General features: G+C 47.6%; 1 protein-coding gene across 1 annotated transcript in view; it reads left to right on the forward strand.

Moving 5' to 3' along the window:
- The first annotated feature begins 2,891 nt into the window (after positions 1-2,891).
- LOC141171641 (uncharacterized) overlaps positions 2,892-16,642 on the forward strand; it is a 48,689-nt gene continuing 34,938 nt past the window's right edge. Inside the window, exon 1 of the mRNA XM_073655309.1 lies at positions 2,892-3,020. Within this exon, the coding sequence (XP_073511410.1) occupies positions 2,892-3,020 (129 nt within the window). The remainder of the gene's footprint in view (positions 3,021-16,642) is intronic.

The following is a 16,642-nucleotide window of genomic DNA, read 5'->3' on the forward strand; positions in this document are numbered from 1 at the left end:
TTTCGCTCTGCTCAGCCCTGACCACCGCACCTGCGGTTTCGCTCTGTTCAGCCTTGTCCACCGCACCTACGGTTTCGCTCTGCTCAGCCCTGTCCACCACACCTGCGGTTTCACTTTGCTCAGCCTTGTCCACCTCACCTGCGGTTTCGCTTTGCTCAGCCTTATCCACCGCACCTGCGGTTTCGCTTTCCTCTGCTTGATTGCCGCATCTGCGGCTCTGAACCCATCTCCCAGACTGTACTGGACCCTACCCAGCCTGTGCTCTAACCTGCCTGCTCCTGTATTCCCCAGTGTGGGTCAACAGCCGTGTCCGGGGTCTGACCTGGAGTCGCACCTGGTCCCTCTGCTCGGTTCCTCCCTGGTGCACGGCGTCGTAGCCGTCGCGCGACCTTGGGTCGGATCGGGTTGATAATTAGTTACGCCCCTCCAGGCACTCTCCGGTTCATGGCACAGTGGGATCACTAATCACGCACACGCCAGTCAGTCCGGGCATGTGCATAACATAATAAACACACAGTGATGTCACAGTACAGGGATAATACACACAGTGATGTCACAGCACAGGGATAATACACACAGTGATGTCACAGCACAGGGATAATACACACAGTGATGTCACAGTACAGGGATAATACACATAGTGATGTCATAGTACAGGGATAATGTATAGTGATGTCACACTACAGAGATAATATACACAGTGATGTCACAGTACAGAGATTATACACAAAGTGATGTCACAGTACAGGGATAATGTTTAGTGACGTCAAAGTGCAGGGATAATACACACAGTGATGTCACAGTACAGAGATAATGTTTAGTGATGTCACAGTACAGGGAATATACACACAGTGATGTCACAGTGCAGGGATAATACACATAGTGATGTCACAGTACAGGGATAATATACACAGTGATGTCACAGTAAAGGATCATACGCATAGTGATGTCACAGTACAGGGATAATACACACAGTGATTTCACAGTACAGGGATAATACACACAGTGATGTCACACAGTGATGTCACAGTACAGAGATAATGCACAGTGATGTCACAGTACAGATATAATGCAAAGTGATGTCACAGTATAGGGATAATACACACTGTGATGTCACAGTACAGAGATAATACACACAGTGATGTCACAGTACAGGGATAATACACACAGTGATGTCACAGTACAGGGATAATACACACAGTGATGTCACAGTACAGGAAGAATACACACAGTGATGTCACAGTACAGAAATAATGCACAGTGATGTCACAGTACAGATATAATGCATAGTGATGTCACAGTACAGTTATAATACACACTGTCAGGCAAAATGTATTTTTGTCCTAGTTTTAAAAATGAGAGATGTCTTAAAATCTCCACCCCTTACTCATTTGTAAGAGTGCTACATAGAACTTCTCTGCTCCCCCATCCCTAACAGGAATTTTTATGAGCGCCAAAAAGCCTCAGCCCAGAGCAAGCCTTCTGATAAACTGGAAATTCCCTCCAAAATTCTATTGTCTATCTGTACAAACGTTTAATGTCGATTTTATTAATGCACATGACGGTCACAAACACAGGGACCACATTTTGGGAATGCTCACCTTTTTCCAATTATAATAGTATATCTTGCATAACTGAGAAACCACCGGGAGCCCGGGAAATGGGTTCTGAGCTTCTGAGCGTCATAGAGATATCATATTTAATATCCATCTTCATGAATATTGGTGACGGCAAACATGATGTCTCCATCTTGGATGTGGGACCACCCCACACCAAGATATGAAATCTGAAGGATTTCTATGTCTTATGCAGCTGGGTGGGTTCACAAAACCGAGCCCCCGTGTGAGGTATAAACCATTGGTGTCTCCTAAGGTTTTGGCCCCTTACTAAAAACCAGAACGGCCATTTTTTAAGTCATTCTTGCCCCGGGACATCAGATGCACGCTCTCCTCACTGAGTGGAAGAATTACATCTAATTTCCGGGGAGCCGTCCCCCCCACAGAATCTGAGACCATCACCTTGTGAAGCAGGTTTTGCTATTACTTATCCCTTTTATTTTACTAACTATTTATGCATATATGTACATTGTCTCTTTTATAATATCTTGTATATCTTTTGTAAACACTGCCCACTTTCGGGAGTAAATCATTATTATTTACCAGCTTTGTTCTTCTTGTCCTATGTCGAGCAAACACGTTCCTCACCCGCTAATTCACGTTGCCTAACAGGTACCTGATCCACCTGTTAAGCGATCGGTGGTGACAGTATACCAGTATTTATGTGATATTGTGGTTTGAGGATGGCTGGTCGGAGGTATATATACGTTCCTGGAAGGAACTGGTGGTATATATACGTCCTGTCACATCACGTGCCACAATAGTCGACATAAATTAGAGCAGCTGCACCCGTGCTTATCTTCGGTCAATACTGTGTTTGACCAGCAGGATAAGGGGGCGCCAGAGAGCTGCAAGGTCTGACCAAGTGTGTTTTCCTGACAATTGGTGGCAAGCGGTGGGATCATAGGACATTAGTGATTGGGTTTGAGCAATCATTCCTCTCACTAAAAACTTGCACGGTTCTTACCTGGACCCTGCACAAAAGTTTTGAAGATCGAACTCAGTGTTTATTAGATCTGAGACAATACTGTATGTGTAGCAGTTACCCCTACCCTTCTTCATTTTTTCTTTTCTATTTTTATTTTGGTGATAATGGTCGTAGTTGGGGAGTCCTGGTACAGCCAGCAGAAAAAGGACACTCTAATTGGAATATGTATAACCAAAGGCATTGACCCCCTCGGCAAAAACAAAGAACAAATGGCTACTGCACTGGCGCAACTGGAGATCGAGCAAGCCCTTCTCCAGACCTCAGCAGGGCCAGGGGTCAGCCGAGATATGGACAGTACCGCTGCAGGGGTCTCACCTGTAGACGCACGCCGTGTCAGCGACCAGGGCAGCGTGGACCCCTATCTGCAGATGACTCTACAGCAACTGCCTGCAGAGGATCATGAAGGACGGCTGAGAGTAATTCAGCAGCACCGGGAGGCTGCCGAGCAGCGAGCAGAGGCCCAAGTCCAGCGAGAGGCCGAGAGAGCCCAGCGAGAGGCCGAGAGAGCCCAGCGAGAGGCCGCCGAGCGGCGAGCGGAGGCCCAAGCTCAGAGGGCCTATGAACTGCAGATGGCCAAACTCGGGATCCCAGCATCCACCTCACGGAACGGTGAGACCAACAATGCGACCCTGTTTAAGCCCCGTCCAGAGCATTTTCCTGTGATGGAAAAGGACGGCGACCTCGACACCTTTCTGAGGGGTTTTGAAAAGACTTGCCGGCAGTAGCAGCTGCCTGAGGAACAGTGGGCGCGATACTTAACTGCAGGGCTGCGAGGCAAAGCTCTGGATGTGTTTGTGGCTCTTCCTCCGAGCCTCGATGGGAACTATGATGCCATTAAGCAGGCCCTAATCCAGAGGTTCCAACTGACTCCGGAGGTGTACCGTAAAAAGTTCCGGAACCTCCAACGTGGACCGCACAACAGTTACAGTGATGTGGTGCATGGGCTCCGGACCAACTTTGAGCAGTGTATCCAAGGACTGTCAGCGACCACATTTGAGCAGCTAAAGGATCTGATGGTGAAAGACCAGTTCCTGCATCTGTGTCCGACTGAGGTACGGCAGTTTGTGATGGATCGGGAGCCACCAGATGTCAATAAAGCAGCGCTGATCGCCGACACCTACGAGGCCAACCGGAGTCCGGAGGTGCGGAAGCCGGTCGTCACCAGCTGGTAAGGGGGTAAGCCATCAACCACTATCCCTGCCCCTGCCAGCCGACCTTTTTCCCGTTACCAATGCCCGGCCTGCATCTGATGCCCTCTGGTGTTATTTCTGCAACCAGACTAGTCAGTCATCTCAGCGCCTCTTGCCCAGAGAAGCAGAGGAAGAATCCCCCATCCAAGGCCCCAGGGCCTAATGCATCAGTTCTTTTGGTGGGTGGGCCGGTTGGGAGGGCCTGTGAAAACTTGCAGTCTGTCAGGGTGGGGGACACTGTCACTGTAGGCCTCAAGGACACTGGGGCCGATCGAACTCTCATCCGACCCGAACTGGTGTCCGCTGAAGCGCTTATTCCGAGAAAGACCCTGACTGTCACCGGGATTGGGGGCGTCCGATGCCCCTTGCCCATGGCCCGGGTTTTTATTGATTGCGGTGCGGGGAGTGTGGTGAAGGAAGTGGGAGTATCTGCAAATCTACCTGCAAATGTTTTGTTGGGAACTGATTTGGGGAGGATGTTTGCTTATTATGCCCCTGACCCGCCTCCTCGATCTGTTACGGTTGGTAAGGTTAATGCTGATAATGTGAATGTCAATGCTTTACCTGCTGATGATGATGATGATGATGATGTTGATGTTGTATTGGAAGGTACTGGAGAACTCAGTCATGTCACGTTGCGGGGTGATATTGCTGAGGATCCCCTAGCCGGAGCAAGTGTCAGTGCTAAGGGTAATGGGGAGAGGCACAGGGACCATGAAGCAGGTAGTGCTGTGCCAGCGACCAGTGTCACAACAGATGGTGACCTGGCTGATGGTAGCTGCCCCATACGTAGCACTGTGCCTGAGGTAATGGGGGAGGATGGGGAAGTAGTACTCATAGGCGCACAGGCTGATGGGACGGTGTTATTCCCCGGGGAGACGGTCTATATAGCCGCTGTTACGCGCAGTCAGAGTGCCCAGAACGCAAGTAACGCCCTGCCTTCTGGACCCTCCTCGGACAGAGGAATAACAGAATCAGGTATGGACCCAGACCCGGTCCCAGAGAATCCCAGGGAGGACGTGGCCTTAACCTCACTTCTGGCTTCCTCCAGCCAGGAGTTTCAGGCAGCTCTGCACTCAGATGCTAGCCTAGGGACGTTAAGGAGCCTCGCTGAGAAGCCCACCTCCGAGTCTGATAAGGAGAGGGTATTCTGGGACCAAGGAAGGTTGTACCGGGAGACAGTTCCCTGTACACCCCAACAGGAGTGACTGAGGGAAAGACAGCTGGTCGTCCCCTACCAATTCAGGGATGAGTTGTTGCGGATCACCCATGAAATTCCACTCGCTGGACACTTGGGGGTCAGCAAAACCAAGGCCCGGCTGTCTCACCACTTTTATTGGCCCAAAATGAGGACGGATGTGGTGAACTACTGTCGCTCCTGTACCACATGTCAAAGAGTGGAAAAGTCAGGGCCAGCACCCAAAGCCCCCCTGATCTCTTTGCCAGTGATAGAGGAGACTTTCCAGAGGATTGCTGTGGACATTGTGGGACCACTGGCCATACCCAGCAGCTCTGGAAAACGTTTCATCCTTACCGTGGAAGACTATTCCACCCGGAATCCGGAGGCAGTAGCCCTGTCCTCAATTAGGGCAGATAAGGTGGCGGACGCCCTCTTGGCCTTCTTTTCGCGAGTAGGCTTTCCCAGGGAGATGCTTACCGACCAGGGGACCCAGTTCATGTCACGCTTAATGGAGGCCCTATGTTAGAAAATTCAGGTGCAGCATCTGGTATCAAGCGCGTATCACCCCCAAGCCAATGGTTTGTGTGAGCGATTCAACGGTACCCTCAAACAGATGTTAAAAATGCTGGTTGAGACCCCGGGACGTGACTGGGAGCGTTACCTCCCACACCTGCTATTTGCTTCCAGAGAGGTTCCACAGGCCTCGACGGGGTTCTCCCCCTTTGAGCGCCTGTATGGCAGGCATGTCCGAGGACCCCTTGGATTGATAAGGGAATTCTGGGAAGAAGAGCCGAGCTCCCCAGGAGTGTCCATCGTGGAGTATGTCATGCACCTCCGTGACAAGATGCAGACGTTGACGCAGTTGGTGCATGACAACATGGCGCAAGCCCAGGCTGACCAGAAGCATTGGTACGACCAGAACGTCCGAGAGCGGACCTACCAGGTGGGTCAGAAGGTGTGGGTGCTGGTCCCCGTACCAAAGGGCAAGCTTCAGGCGGCCTGGGAAGGCCCATACGTCATTCACAAACAGCTCAACCCGGTCACCTACGTGATCACTCTTGACCACGCGTGGGGTAGGCGGAAGGCTTTTCACGTTAATATGATGAAGGCTCATCAAGAACGTGGAGCCTGCGTCCTACCGGTCTACAGCCTGCACGAGGATGGGGAGGACGACCCCCTCTTGGACATGCTGGCCCAAGCGTAGGCCAGCGGGTCCCTAGAGGATGTAGAGATAAGCACCTTGCTATCAGCAGACCAGAGGGCATCAGACCAGAGGTCTCAGCAGCGAGCAGTGCTGAAACCCAAGCAGTGTTCACCAACCTGCCTGGCAGTATTGAAGTGGCGGTCCATGAAGTGGACACCGGGAATCATGCCCCACTCCGGTGGACAGCCTATCGAATCTCCGACGAGGTGCAGCATGTCATGCTCCAGGAGGTCAAGGAGATGCTGAAGTTGGGGGTGATTAAGCGGTCCAAAAGCACGTGGGCCTCACCTGTAGTCCTGGTGCCAAAGAAGGACCGGACCACCCGGTTCTGTGTGGACTACAGGGGGCTCAACGCTATCACCGCCTCTGACGCACAACCAATGCCACGCATTGAGGAGCTGCTGGAGCGGTTAACCAGCGCGAGCTATCTCTCCATTATGGATCTGAGTCGGGGATATTGGCAGATTCCCTTGAGCCCCGGGGCCCAGGAGAAGTCCGCCTTTATCACCCCCTTCGGATTGTATGAATCCACGGTCATGCCTTTTGGCCTGAAAAATGCCCCTGCCACGTTCCAGCGAATGGTCAACCACCTGCTCCAGGGACTGGAGAGGTATGTAGTGGCGTACCTCGATGATATTGCCGTCTTCAGTCCCACCTGGGAGGATCACCTCGAGCATCTGCAGCAGGTGCTCGTGCGCATTCACCAGGCGGGCTTGACCATTAAGCCAGGAAAGTGCAAGATGGGCATGAACGAGGTCCACTACCTGGGGCACTGGTAGGTGGGGGTACTCTAAAGCCAGAGCCTGGGAATGTGGACGCTATCGTGTCCTGGCCCACCCCCAGGACCAAGAAGCAGGTGCAGTCCTTCTTTGGCACTGCTGGGTGCTATAGACGCTTTGTACAAGACTATAGTAGCCTAGCGAAGCCCTTGACAGACCTCACCAGGAGGAGCCTACCCCATTCAGTCAAATGTACAGATGAATGCGAGGTGGCCTTTCAGGTTTTGAAGACTACCCTGAGCAGATCTCCTGTGCTAAAGGCGGTCGACGGCACACGGTCACTCTTCGTACAGACCGACGCCAGTGAGTTTGGCCTCGGTGCTGTACTCAGCCAGGTCGACTCGGGGAACCAAGAACACCCCATGTTGTACCTAAGCTGCCGAGGGAAGTGGCCTATTTCACCATAGAGATGGAGTGCCTGGCCATTGTATGGGCCCTCAACCGTTTACAGCCTTACTTGTACGGGCGCCCCTTCACTTTCGTGACTGACCACAACCCCCTGAGTTGGCTGCACACCATGTCCGGTGCCAACGGAAGGTTGTTACGCTGGAGACTCACCCTCCAGCAGTATGACTTTACCGTTCAACACCGCAAAGGCAGCGAGCATGGCAATGCCGATGGGTTGTCCCAGCGAGGGGAACCTCCAGAGATATGCGTGGAGGAGTACCAGAAGGTCCTACCTCCATAGAAAAGTCTAAAAAGGGAGAGGTGTCAGGCAAAATGTATTTTTGTCCTAGTTTTAAAAATGAGAGATGTCTTAAAATCTCCACCCCCTGCTCATTTATAAGAGTGCTACATAGAACTTCTCTGCTCCCCCATCCCTAACAGGAATTTCTATGAGCGCCATAAAGCCTCAGCCCAGAGCAAGCCTTCTGATAAACTGGAAATTCCCTCCAAAATTCTATTGTCTATCTGTACAAACGTTTAATGTCAATTTTATTAATGCACATGATGGTCACAAGCACAGGGACCACATTTTGGGAATGCTCACCTTTTTCCAATTATAATAGTATATCTTGCATAACTGAGAAACCACCGGAAGCCCGGGAAATGGGTTCTGAGCTTCTGAGCGTCATAGAGATATCATATTTAATATCCATCTTCATGAATATTGGTGACGGCAAACATGATGTCTCCATCTTGGATGTGGGACCCCCCCCCCACACCAAGATATGAAATCTGAAGGATTTCTATGTCTTATGCAGCTGGGTGGGTTCACAAAACCGAGCCCCCGTGTGAGGTAAACACCATGGCTGTCTCCTAAGGTTTTGACCCCTTACTAAAAACCAGAACATCCATTTTTTAAGTCATTCTTGCCCCGGGATGTCAGACGCACGCTCTCCTCGCTTAGTGGAAGAATCACATCTAATTTCCGGGGAGCCGTCCCCCCCACAGAATCTGAGACCATCGCCTTGTAAAGCAGGTTTTGCTATTACTTATCCCTTTTATTTTACTAACTATTTATGCATATATGTACATTGTCTCTTTTATAATATCTTGTATATCTTTTGTAAACACTGCCCACTTTCGGGAATAAATCATTATTATTTACCAGCTTTGTTCCTCTTGTCCTATGTCGAGCAAACACGTTCCTCACCCGCTAATTCACGTTACCTAACAGGTACCCGATCCACCTGTTAAGCGATCGGTGGTGGCAGTATACCAGTATTTATGTGATATTGTGGTTTGAGGGTGGCTGGTCGGAGGTATATATATGTTCCTGGAAGGAACTGGTGGCATATATACGTCCTGTCACATCACGTGCCACAATAGTCGACATAAATTAGAGCAGCTGTGCCCGTGCTTATCCTCGGTCAATACTGTGTTTGACCAGCAGGATAAGGGGGCGCCAGAGAGCTGCAAGGTCTGACCAAGTGTGTTTTCCTGACACACACAGTGATGTCATAGTACAGGGATAATACACAGTGATGTCACAGTACAGAGATAATACACAAAGTGATGTCACAGTACAGGGATAATAAACACAGTGATGTCACAGTACAGGGATAGCACACACAGTGATGTCACAGCACACGGATAATACACAGTGATGTCACAGTACAGGGATAATGCACACAGTGATGTCACAGTACAGGGATAATATACATAGTGATGTCACACTACAGGCATAATGCACACAGTGATGCCACAGTACACAAATAATGCATAGTGATGTCACAGTAGAGGGATAATACACACAGTGATGTCACAGTACAGGGATAATACACACAGTGATGTTACAGTAAAGGGATAATACACACAGTGATGTCACAGTACAGGGATAATAAACACAGTGATGTCACAATACAGGGATAATACACACAGTGATGTCACAGCACAGGGATAATACACACAGTGATGTCACAGTACAGGGATAATACACACAGTGATGTCACAGTACAGGGATAATGTATAGTGATTTCACACTACAGAGATAATGTGCACAGTGATGTCACAGTACATAGATAATACACACAGTGATGTCACAGCACAAGGATAATACACACAGTGATGTCACAGTACAGGGATAATGCACACAGTGATGTCACAGTACAGAGATAATACACACAGTGATGTCATAATACAGGGATAATACACACAGTGATGTCACAGTACAGGGATAATACACACAGTGATGTCACAGTACAGGAAGAATACACACAGTGATGTCACAATACAGAGATAATGTATAGTGATGTCATAGTACCGAGATAATACACACAGTGATGTTACAGTACGGAGATAATACACACAGTGATGTCACAGTACAGGAATAATACACAGTGATGTCACAGTACAGGGATAATACACACAGTGACGTCACAGTACAGGGATAATGCACACAGTGATGTCACAGTACAGAGATAATACACACAGTGATGTCATAGTACAGGGATAATACACACAGTGATGTCACAGTACTGGGATAATACACACAGTGATGTCACAGTAGAGAGATAATACACACAGTGATGTCACAGTACAGGGATAATACACACAGTGATGTCACAGTACAGGAAGAATACACACAGTGATGTCATAATACAGAGATAATGTATAGTGATGTCATAGTACAGAGATAATACACACAGTGATGTTACAGTATGGAGATAATACACACAGTGATGTCACAGTACAGGAATAATACACAGTGATTTCACAGTACAGGGATAATACACACAGTGATGTCACAGTACAGAGATAATACACACAGTGATGTCACAGTACAGGGATAATACACACAGTGATGTCACAGTACAGGGATAATGCACACAGTGATGTCACAGTACAGAGATAATACACACAGTGATGTCATAGTACAGGGATAATACACAGTTTTGTCACAGTACAGGGATAATACACAGAGTGATGTCACAGTACAGAGATAATACACACAGTGATGTCACAGTACAGGGATAATACACACAGTGATGCCACAGTACAGGGATAATACACACAGTGATGTCACAATACAGAGATAATGTATAGTGATGTCATAGTACAGAGATAATAACCACAGTGATGTCACAGTACAGGAATAATACACAGTGATGTCACAGTACAGGGATATTACACACAGTTATGTCTCAGTACAGGGATAATACACACAGTGATGTCACAGTACAGGGATAATGAACACAGTGATGTGACATTACAGGGATAATGCACACAGTGATGTCACAGTACAGAGATAATACACACAGTGATGTCACAGTACAGGGATAATACACACAATGATGTCACAGTACAGGAAGAATACACACAGTGATGTCACAATACAGAGATAATGTATAGTGATGTCATAGTACAGAGATAATACACACAGTGATGTTACAGTACGGAGATAATATACATAGTGATGTCACAGTACAGGAATAATATACAGTCATGTCACTGTACAGGGATAATATACACAGTGATGTCACAGTACAGGGATAATGCACACAGTGATGTCACAGTACAGAGATAATACACACAGTGATGTCATAGTACAGGGATAATACACACAGTGATGTCACGGTACTGGGATAATACACACAGTGATGTCACAGTACAGAGATAATACACACAGTGATGTCACAGTACAGGGATAATACACACAGTGATGTCACAGTACAGGAAGAATACACACAGTGATGTCATAATACAGAGATAATGTATAGTGATGTTATAGTACAGAGATAATACACACAGTGATGTTACAGTACGGAGATAATACACACAGTGATGTCACAGTACAGGGATAATGCACACAGTGATGTCACAGTACAGGAAGAATACACACAGTGATGTCATAATGCAGAGATAATGTATAGTGATGTTATAGTACAGAGATAATACACACAGTGATGTTACAGTACAGAGATAATACACACAGTGATGTCACAATACAGGGATAATGCACACAGTGATGTCACATTACAGAGATAATATATGACGCGCCCCCTGGTCCGTGGGGTACCACGTGTCGGGCCGGTAGATGCTGGGGGTTGTAGTCACTGTGGGGGTGACCCAGTCCGTGACTCAGGGCGGTCAATCCAAGGGGAATTGTATAGGGGTTTTATTAAAGAGTCCGACTACGCCACCTGTGGAGTGCGGCTAAAGGGGGCCGCCGCTGCGGAACAGTCCTCTGAAGCTGGTGGTTTTGCAGCAATGCTGGTATAACTCCCCACAGGAAGAGTTAGCTTCAGGGCAGTGTGTGGATGATGGTGGTTGTGCAGGTTGTGCTGGGCGTTGTAGTGCAGTGAGGGATGGCGCAGCAAGGAACACAGAGACAAGGTATTGCAGTCCCAGGGTCTTTACTCACAGTTATTGCAGTTCAAGTTACAGGTACCAGTGCAACTTCCCTCGGCGTGCTGTGCTTACTCAGTGAGGGGCTCGGTCCACCCCCAGATAGCTCTGGAGTACTTATCAGGACCCCCTTCTGTGTCCATTCTCTGGCCTCTTCTCTGCACCTCACACCTAGTGACTCCAATCCAGTACCCGCGGGCCTTGGCGGGCGACGTATGTTCCGTCCCCTGGGTCCTATATGGCTACCTTCTCAGTGAGACTGGTGTGGACATAAAGTTCTGCAGCCTCCGGTTTCTAGCTGAGTCTTGCAATCTTCTACTAGTTGAGGGATCCGGTTCCCTTCTGATGGCCTGACCCCTCCGCCTCCCGGCAGATTCGGGCGTACGGGTGGCCTCTAGCACTGCCTGCACCGCTGGGATCCCTTCTCTTCTTCTCCTGGAGCCTTTCCTGCTCCCTCTCCTCTTTACTTCTCTTCCCAGACTTGGGCCTCACTGTCCAGGCCCGCCTCTGGAGCAGAGCTCATACAGAGCCTCTGCTCCTGACACTTTCCTCCTATGACTGAACTCACTGGCCAAGATGGTTCCCTATTTTATACAGCTTCCTTTCAAGTGCTCCCAGGATCTACTTCCTCCACCCCATCCACTACAAGGTTCCCCCTCTCTAGGTGGTTCCCCCCACTCCAGCCAGGGACCAGGGACTGTGCTCTCCCGTAGGAGCAATCTTGCCCTGTCCCCCGGAAATGTGGTGTAGTGAATGCTGGTGTTAGGGTCCTGAGCTGCACTCCTTCCTTACCTGAGAGTGAGTTACCACACCTCTGGATGAGATGCAATACCTCAGGGGCGCCACATATACACAGTGATGTCACAGTACAGGGATAATATACACAGTGATGTCAGAGTACAGGGATAATACACACAGTGATTTCACAGTACAAGGATAATACACACAGTGATTTCACAGTACAGAGATAATACACAGTGATGTCACAGAACAAGGATAATACACACAGTGATTTCACGGTACAGAGATAATGTAGAGTGATGTCACAGTACAGGGATAATGTAAAAACAGTGATGTCACAGTACAGAGATAATTTAAATTTGATGTCACTGCACAGGGATAATGTAGAGTGATGTCACAGTACAGAGATAATGTAAAGAGTGATGTCACAGTACAGAGAAAATGTAGAGTGATGTCACAGTACAGAGATAATGGAAAGAGTGATGTCACAGTATAGAGATAGTAAACAGTAATGTCACAGTACAGATAATTTATAGATTGATGTCACAGTACAGAGATAATGTAAAGAGTGAAGTCACAGTACAGAGATAAAGTAGAGTGATGTCACAGTACAGAGATAATGGAAAGAGTGATGTCAAAATACAGAGATAATGTAAAGAGTGATGTCACAGTATAGAGATAGTAAACAGTGATGTCACAGTACAGATAATTTATACATTGATGTCACAGTACAGAGATAATGTAGAGAGTGATGACACAGTACAGAAACTACTGGGCCTACTTAAAGCCACATGTATCTTGTATACATTGCTTGAGTATTGTGTCTAGCTGTTTAGTCTAGCTCCAGTCTCACCTCCTGAACATTCTTTCACAGACTGTTCTCACTTATCTATGGATTGTTTCCTACAACTCCTTATGCTAACTCCAAGAACATCTACTACCACTTGCTGTTCCTGCTCATGCTCCTTTGGTCACTGGATTTCAGCGGTGCTACACCAGTATCATAACAGGATACTCAAGCAATGTATGAAAGATCTATGTGGCTTTAAGTAGGCTTAAACAGGAAACAAGATGGATTCCACAGGTTCAGAATCTGCCATCTTAGTAAAGGGCAACTGCAGAACACAACAGCAGCCTCCAGTGGTAAGGAGGGAAAATGCAGTACAATTATTAAAGTGAACAATAATGGCCATTAGTGGTCAATATGTAGAATGACTACAGGAATCCTGACACTTCTGTATTTAGTACTTCCTGCTCTTATCATCCACTTTCCATTATGCCATTTTGTATATCCAATTCTACTGGTCTTCGCTGGGACAAGGGGTACGCAGGGTAGGTACCTGCCTAGGGCGCTAACCCCTGCCTACCCGAGGGGGGAGAAAAAAACTCTGACATTGCTGAATGTCCGCGGCATCCTGTCACTTTCCTCCTGCCATGGGCATTCAGCACAGTGATGGCCAGGTTGAGCAGTGTCAGTGCTCACCCCTTTCTGACTGTGCCCTGGTCGTCGCTCCTTCCCCACACTCAATTGCATTCGCATCTGTAATTGATGTTAGCGCCGCCCGTCACAGGAGTAGAGGAACTGTAATCAGCTGTAATCAGCTCCCTGCTCTGCTGGGAACTTTGGCGCACGCAGAGGACATCTCACAGATGTCATCTCGCCGTTTAGCTCCCACTGCTGCACCAGATGGAAGAGGAGATGGAGCTGCGCTGGACAGGGAGTCAGGATTAGGTGAGTCTAAGCTTTTTTATTTTTATTCTATTATTTTCCTAATGAATGGAAGCTATTATACGCAGGGCCTGTGGGGACATTCCAAGAGGGGCTGGCTATGGGAGCTTAAGGGGTTCGCTATGGGGACATAAGAGGGGCTATGGGGCATTCCAAGAGGGGCTGGCTATGGGGACATAAGGGCTTGGCTTTGGGGACATAAGGAGCTACCTATGGGGACATAAGGAGCTTGCTATGGGGACATTACAAGTTAGGATGGCTATAGGGACATAACAAATGGGCTGGCTATGGGGACATAAGGAACTGGCTATGAGGACATTAGAAGAGGGGCTGGCTATGGAGATATAAGGGGCTGGCTATGGGGACATAAGGGGCTGTGGGGACATCATACGAGGGGGTGGCTATGTGGACATAAAAGTCTGGCTTTGGGGACATAAGGGCTGGCTTTGGGGACATTACAAGAGGGACTGGCTAAGGGGAAATAAGGGGCTGGTAATGGGGACATAAGGGGCTGGCTATGGGGACATTATAAGAGGGGCTAGTTGTGGGGACATTACAAGAGGGGGCATGTCTATGGCGACATTATAAGATGGGCTATGAGAACATAACAAGAGGGTGACCATACTGTATTGGGTACTGTTGGGGACTTTATATGGGGGGCTGTGGTGACTATACTCTATAGGGGACTGAGGGGAAATTATACTGTATTTTGGGGGGCTGTGATGGATATTATACTGAATCGGTGACTGGGGGCCATAACACTGTATGGAGTGCTGTAGGGACCATCATACTTTATAATAGGGGGCTGTGATGGATATCATAGTGTATATTGGGGGCTGAAGTAAATATACTGTATGGGTGGCTGTGGTGACCATCATACTGTATAGGACAGTGTGAGGAGGGAGTACAGTTTAGAGAGGACAACACTGTGGGCAGGATAAGGGACACGGTATGAAATAGAGGCACAGTATATATGAAGAGGAGGAAGCATGAAATGGGGGCACAGTATGGAGAGAGGTTAGGATGGCGGAGACAGTGTGGAGCTATAGACAGTGTAAGGAAAACAGTGGAGAGGGGACAGCCATGGTTTATGCCATGGTTCATAGGGGCAGACAGTGTGGCAGTTATAGCTGGTAACGGCAGGCAGTGGGGTGGCTATACCTGATTAAGGCGGACAGTGTGCAGGTTTAGCTCATAAGGTCAGAGAGTATGAGCCATATACCATAGGAGGTTCATTTAAGTCATAATATGGACAGACATTTTTATGCAGAAGGCATTTTAATAGCACTTTTATTTTTAAGTGCACCATGTCTGGATGAGCTGCAGAAGACCGGACAAGAGAGAAGTCTACAGAGAAGACCTGTGGGTGTGAAAAGTTACCATGGCATGTGGAAAAGATGGAGACAAATAAGAAAAAAAACTACAAAATCATAGAAGATGTCACCTATAAGGTACCTGGATGTAAATGTTCACTTATTGATACTGACTACGTCTCATTAGTAATGTGGTTCATTTATGGTCCACAGTCTGATAATAACTGATAACAACAACTCCCAGCATCTCCTTACTATTGATAAGGACATAGTGGGTGTTGTAGGGTCATGAGATATAAATTTATATGAGCCTGACTTGACATTACAATTGATTCCTGTACTAAGCTTGGTGATGTATTCATGTACTGATGGTGATTCTGGTTATGTATTCATGTACTGATGGTCGTTCTGGTGACATATTGATGTACTGATGATGGTACTGGTGTTGTATTCATTTACCAACAGTGGTTCTGGTGATGTATTCATGTGCTGGGTACTGGTATTGTATCTATTTACTGACAGTGGTTCTTGTGATGTATTAATGTACTGATGGAAGGTTTGGTGATGCATTAATACATAGTAACATAGTAACATAGTTTTTAAGGTTGAAGGAAGACTAAGTCCATCTAGTTCAACCCATAGCCTAACATGTTGATCCAGAGGAAGGCAAAAAAACCCATGTGGTAAACACTAAGCTCCACATTGGGGAAAACAATTCCTTCCCGACTCCATACGACAATCAGTCTAGTTCCCTGGATCAACGTCCTATCAAGGAATCTAGTATATATAACATGTAATATTATACTTTTCAAGAAAGGCATCCAGGCCCTTCTTAAATTTTAATAGTGAATCACTCATTACAACATCCTGCGGCAGAGAGTTTCATAGTCTCACTGCTCTTACAGTAAAGAATCCGTGTCTGTGATTATGATTAAACCTTCTTTCCTCCAGACGTAGAAGATGCCCCCTTGTCCCCGTCTCTGGCCTCAGAGTAAAAAGATCAGTAGAAAGGTCTTTGTACTGTCCCCTCATATACTTGTACATAGTAATAAGATCACCCCTAAGCCTTCTTTTTTCCACAGTAAATAACCCCAAGTGTAATAACCTGTCT

The sequence above is a fragment of the Phyllobates terribilis genome, unplaced genomic scaffold (assembly GCF_046119375.1).
Source record: "Phyllobates terribilis strain yellow unplaced genomic scaffold, ASM4611937v1 Scaffold_12__6_contigs__length_324123572, whole genome shotgun sequence".
Classification (NCBI taxonomy): domain Eukaryota; kingdom Metazoa; phylum Chordata; class Amphibia; order Anura; family Dendrobatidae; genus Phyllobates; species Phyllobates terribilis.